This window comes from Poecilia latipinna, unplaced genomic scaffold, assembly GCF_001443285.1.
Source record: "Poecilia latipinna isolate Pla-1442-1.1 unplaced genomic scaffold, P_latipinna-1.0 Scaffold6428, whole genome shotgun sequence".
In the NCBI taxonomy this organism is placed as follows: domain Eukaryota; kingdom Metazoa; phylum Chordata; class Actinopteri; order Cyprinodontiformes; family Poeciliidae; genus Poecilia; species Poecilia latipinna.
Genome location: NW_015119044.1, coordinates 1 through 5,619, shown reverse-complemented (window position 1 = coordinate 5,619; position 5,619 = coordinate 1). Strand labels below are relative to the sequence as shown.

General features: G+C 35.2%; 1 protein-coding gene across 1 annotated transcript; it reads right to left on the bottom strand.

The window, feature by feature from the left end:
• Window positions 1–97: 97 nt before the first annotated feature.
• LOC106943935 (alpha-2-macroglobulin-like) lies at window positions 98–5,263 on the bottom strand. The gene is made up of 14 exons (XM_015027229.1): window positions 5,242–5,263; window positions 4,840–5,005; window positions 4,681–4,765; window positions 4,448–4,565; window positions 4,011–4,128; window positions 3,793–3,902; window positions 3,544–3,708; window positions 2,659–2,877; window positions 2,222–2,285; window positions 1,999–2,144; window positions 1,350–1,499; window positions 1,127–1,201; window positions 881–971; window positions 98–730 (listed from the first exon to the last, which is right to left on the bottom strand). The coding sequence occupies exons 4-14, from the start codon at window positions 4,520–4,522 to the stop codon at window positions 564–566; spliced, it is 1,380 nt and encodes a 459-aa protein (XP_014882715.1). The 5' UTR covers window positions 4,523–4,565; window positions 4,681–4,765; window positions 4,840–5,005; window positions 5,242–5,263; the 3' UTR covers window positions 98–563.
• Window positions 5,264–5,619: the final 356 nt, after the last annotated feature.

The window sequence follows — 5,619 nt, the reverse complement described above, 5'->3', positions numbered from 1 at the left end:
TTATTATTATTATTATTATTATTATTATTATTATTATTTTGTACCCTTTAAGAGTTTATTTGGATTAGAAGTAATTGTTTCGTTTGCATGGTTGGTCTTTCTGTGGGCGGAGCCTGTGGCTTTAAAAGCAGGGCTCTGCGCCACAGGGAGGCAGTCTGTGGCTAGACTCCTGCCATGTCACAGTGAAGGTGATGGACTCTTTCCTTGAAGGTACTGCTGTCTGTTTTGTTTTGACCTATCTGGACGTCCTTGTATATAATTTTGCACCTGCCATCTTTGTTCACTTGAAGAGCTAAATAAATTTCACCAAAGTGAAATCTGGCCTTGGGCAGTCATATTTCTGTTTGTCCAAGTCATATGAAAACCCCGTCACATTTTTGTTTACAAATTTAATTTCTGAAATATGATTTATTGATCATGTCTGAGATAAAGACATACTGATAACAGCAAATTTTGTTCAGAGCCTAAAAGTGCACATAGATTAAATAAATACATAAAAATAAATAATAGAGTAAAAGTAGCTAAATAAATTTTTGTTTTCAGGACTTAATGATCCGCCTTGCTTACCCAGTTTCTACCAAGTCCCATATCCAAGATTCAGGAAAAAAGGTGCGAACTGTCTTTGTGGGTTCTAAGATGTCTTCAGTTTCACCTTCAACATCTTTATCTTGAAAGTTTGATGGTACTAAACTGATTTCATCAAGTACCAGGCCTCTCGATGATATTTCCGCTTGCAAGGTTCATTGAATGAAAACCAGAACAAAGACAGAAAAGAAAGAGGAGATTAAACAAGACGAGGATGCAATAATGACAGAATTACTTTTTCCTAATATCTGTCATGTCACTCTTAACAAACAACAAAGTTGCCATGCATGCATACCATATTGCAAAACTGACTTAGACAACATTTTAGAACATAAAAATTCAGTAAACAGGTTTGTTGCCATCTTCAGTCCCACTTTCTTCATATCCTGCCACACACAGCATAAAAAGGTGAGTTAACAAAGCTTTCATGTAAAATGGGCTGTTCATTTTTAAGCAACACAGGGACAGCAATATGCACATCAATAGTTCCTTATTAGAACATAAAAGTTCCCAAAGAAGAATATTTTCTCTTTGGACTCACGGGTAAACAATCCGTAGATTCCACAATGTCAGATGGTATTTTTGATACTTTTCTGACAGGCAGCAAACTAAATATCTGAAAAAGAAACACGTTTCAAAGTAATAATCTAGAAACAGATGTTCGCTGAGCAGTTTCAATATGGAAAAATAAATTTAAAGCATTCCCTTTCATCATGTTCATCTGAAAGATGGAAGAAAAAAACCTCCTAATATTTAGGAGTTACCTTCTCTGCATCCAGAGTCTTTCCAGGCTCCTTGATGAGGACACTCTGATCGATGGCACTGACACCGCATAGAGAGTCAGGCTGAGCCGTCAGCTGCAGGTTGGTCTCCTCTCCTGGAACAGCTGATGATGAAGAAAACTCCAGAGAGACCTGAGAACGAGCAGAACAATGGCTGTTGTGTTTTTAATTAAGATATTTTATTTTTAATAGGAAGATACTAAAAGTCATCACAGTCATTTGTTCTTATTGTATTGAATAATTTTCTCTCTCCAGTCTCTCCTTATGTGCTCCCTCTCTTATGCAAATATTTGAAACAAATAGAAGAAAACATGATGACATAAATAGTTTGACATGACTAAGAAGCTTCAAAATCAAGAAAATAAAAACACACACATATATACATATACACACTCTCCTATATGTACATATGCACTTGTAATGTATACATACATAAATATATGTAACCTTGTGGTTGTTTATAAATTTGTGATTTATAATGAAATTCACATTATCGTTATGTTGATACAACATATAGTGACTTGTTTCAAGCCAAACTAAACGGATCACCAAGAGAGTTCTCCATCAGACATCTTTGGTATCGTCATAAATCTGTGAGTCATTTCACAGATTCATCTAAATCCATACTTACCTTATGGTTAAAGCATTTCTCAGTGGAGAAGTCAGTACTTTGACTGATCACCTTCTTGCTGGGTAGGACAGCGTAAACCATAATCTGGACTTCTGGAGCCAAGTCTGGAGACACGTTGAGCTTAAAGGACACCTCACCTTCATTCACTGAAAAATCAGTCCAAATGTTATTTCTTGAATGTACAAATCTAAAACTTGGTAATGTTGATATTCTATTTATTCACCTGATTTATTTTCCACCTCAACCAGTATTTGTCCTTGACTGGCAATAGCTCCTCTGGATAACATCTGTGAAGTCATAGAAAAAGAAAATTACTGTATTTCCTCACTAACTGATTGTAGATCATATAAACATTCCTTGTGCCCAATATGTTGTAATTCAATTTCTTTCACCATTTTAGTTTCTTTTGTGGGTGTGTTTTAAATTCAGATCTGATCAATAATCTAGAATATTAATGTTTTATTTTCCATTAACATATTTGTACTGTGACACTTTACACAGGTCATTTTTAGTTAATCACTTCTAATGGCTGGTTTAAGCACAATTTCTCTACTGGCTAATTTCTAAACATCGGCTTACTCGCTAAGCATATAACTGTATGTGTGATTTCTTCTTCTGAAAACAGTAACAATCTGTGTTTGTTTTTGTGATATGACTCACCAGGTAAATGAAATCCACAGAGCCTGGAGATTCCTGCACAAAAGTGTACTCAATAAAGATCTCTGTTTCTTTGTCACAGGGAAGTATTGTCTTGCTTTTTATATTCAGGGAGCTGGTTGTTGTAACAGATGAAGGTTGAGACTTCCTAATAGTGTGAGATGCTTTCAAAATATGAGGAACTTTATATGTAGAGTAGGATATTGATGGTAAGGGGCTAACCTGTTAAAAGAAAAAAAAAACATTACAAAGAGCTGATTAAGTAAGATTTCATTTATTGTCATTTTCTTTTGTTCAGTTCACACAATCTGTAGCCTGGCCATTGACTTCCTATTCAGCTTCGCTCGACAAACATTGCTCCTTCTTTGACTCTCCCCTTGACTCGGATTGTCTCTGGTCGATTTGTGACCGGGCCAAACAGAAGTAGTAGTTGTGAACAATATTGTTGAATTTCTGTGCTGTTTTAGAATTGAGTGTAGTTTTAGCAGAGGAATAGAAGGAAGTTGTACGTTTGAGCATTCAGTCAGTTTTGACCACACTTCCAGATATTAAATTAACATTAGCAGCCACCTGGTTCAGATCGAATGAAGATGATAATTTGCACCGTAGGCAATTTCCGGTTAGGTTCTTTGCATCGAATTGGCACATTACATACATTATGGGGCAACTTCAGCAATTGGGTAACGTTTAAAACCTCAACACAAGCCTTGCCCCCAGGAAGCAATGGTTTCTCAACAGCCGAGAGCCTGGACCCTCTGTATGAATCAAAATGTAGTGCAAACGGGTTGGTTTTTACCAGGCTACACAGAATGGAGCCTTTTGGTCCATTTATTTAAATATGTCAACATATGACACACTGAGTTAAGCATACAGCTGTGATTTACTTACATAAAGAAAAATATCTCCTTTCAATGCATAAGTTCTGAGAGAGAATGAGGCAAAACCATGGATGTCAGTTCTGAGTTCCTGATGAACGAGTGTAGTCCAAGTACTTCTAAACAGGTACAAAGACTGGTGTGACATGGGTGTGTCATTGTAGTGAACAGCTTTGACCTGTTGAAAGTACAATATTGTGTCACTTAAGCTTTGCTTTATATTTGATGCAGAAAATCAAATAAATCACAGTGTTACTCTTACCTTTCCCTCCACCACTGAGTCTTGATCATAAACATTTGGAACATCAACAAAAGACAGTTTTCCAATAACATATGAGATTTGAATTTGCTTCACTTGTGAGAGTGATGTACCTAAATATGAAAAGCTACCATGTAATAACAGTCATGCCTTGCATAATAATATCATCACGAATACAAACTCTTAAATGAGAATAAAGGCACTGTGCAAAAAAGACTTACCTGTTCCTTCCTCTTCCACTGTGGCAGTGACATCAAGTTTATGTTGTAATTCTAGTCGATCGCCTCTGGTGAAAATTGACATTTGGAATTCAAATGTATTACATCCTGTTTTGTCTGCCTATAAGAAAAAAGAAAACTTCATCATATATTTTAGAACATGACTTGATTATATGAACATTTATCAGGAGAAATGACTTTTTCCTCATGATTTTTAAAAACCAGCAAATGGTAGAAACAGAAATAAGCCACAAGGAAAAAACCTGCAGGTTCTTTGTAGAAAACCAGGATAAAGATAAACACGGTTGTAATTCCTTTTTGATTTTATTAATCAGTGATTGTCATTACTGTCTGTGAGGCATTCGAAAATAATTACTGACCTAACAGGACTTTAGTGGTAAGTTTGAGTAACATGAACAAAAACCTATAATCAGCCATACCTTCTGTGTCTGAATGTCACAAAGAGGTTTTTTCCTCTGACTCTTGGGAGTGGAGTCATAAAAAGGTCGGCACATTTTCACAGTAACACTTCCTGGCACAGGCTGTCCGTATGTGTACCTAGTTAAATTAGAACAGATTAAAAAGTCATCCACAAAAGAACCATTTCATATTGTTTTTTATTAAAGATTTACGGTCTCTAAAGAACATTAGTCAGGGATCAATGCTTACTTACTTTCCACACACTTTAGCTTCAATTCCTTCCTGCCCAACACTAACTTCTTCCTTTACATTTATTGTTACATCAAATTTGGGCAGAACTAGAGAAAAACACAAGACATTTACATCTAATCCAAAATGGACAGATCTCTTTGGAATTGACTAGAAAACTTACCATACTTCTCCACTTTAAAGTTGTGCTGTATTTTATTTTCTCCTGCTGACACAATGATTTTGTAGGATCCTTCCTGGGCCTCAGAGTTTAGGGGGTAGGAGAGCTGCAGTATTTTGCTGTTGGATGTTTCATTGAGCCATTGTCCAATCCTGTTGTTATTGGGATCCTGTTGAAGAAAATAAATAAAAAATAAAACTGGGCCATATGTTTAATAAGTTTAAAATCATATGCAATTGGAACAAAATTAATATTTCCATTTATGGAAACCAATGGCTCACTTTAACTGCTCACTGAATGAAGTGCTGCCTTCATTCATTGAGTATAATCTTAAAGTATAATCTTGTGATCGTCCATTAAATAGAAAAACTAGACTATGAGTTTAAGACAATTTAGATTTCTTACCTCAAGTTTGATGATGGTATACTGTTGGATAAAAAAGGAAAAATGTAATCTTTTGATAGATTTTAGGGGTCATTAAAATAATGGTGTTCTAAAAAACAACAGATTTTCTACAGATTTCTAAAGTAAAATTTGCTGGATTGATTTAAATAGTTTGTGATAATAATTTCATTCACTTTAACGAGATGTTTATGATGATGCCACCTTAAAGCTCCTCACAAGATCCACAGGTTCAGTATGCATCAGAAATATTAAATCATATTAAGTGAATCATATAGAGAGATGGAAATTCTATTAAATATTTCCTAATTTGATCCCAATTATAAAACACAACCAAACACAATCAAAGTAAGTTATTCCAGCTAATGGTTTAAAAGCCTA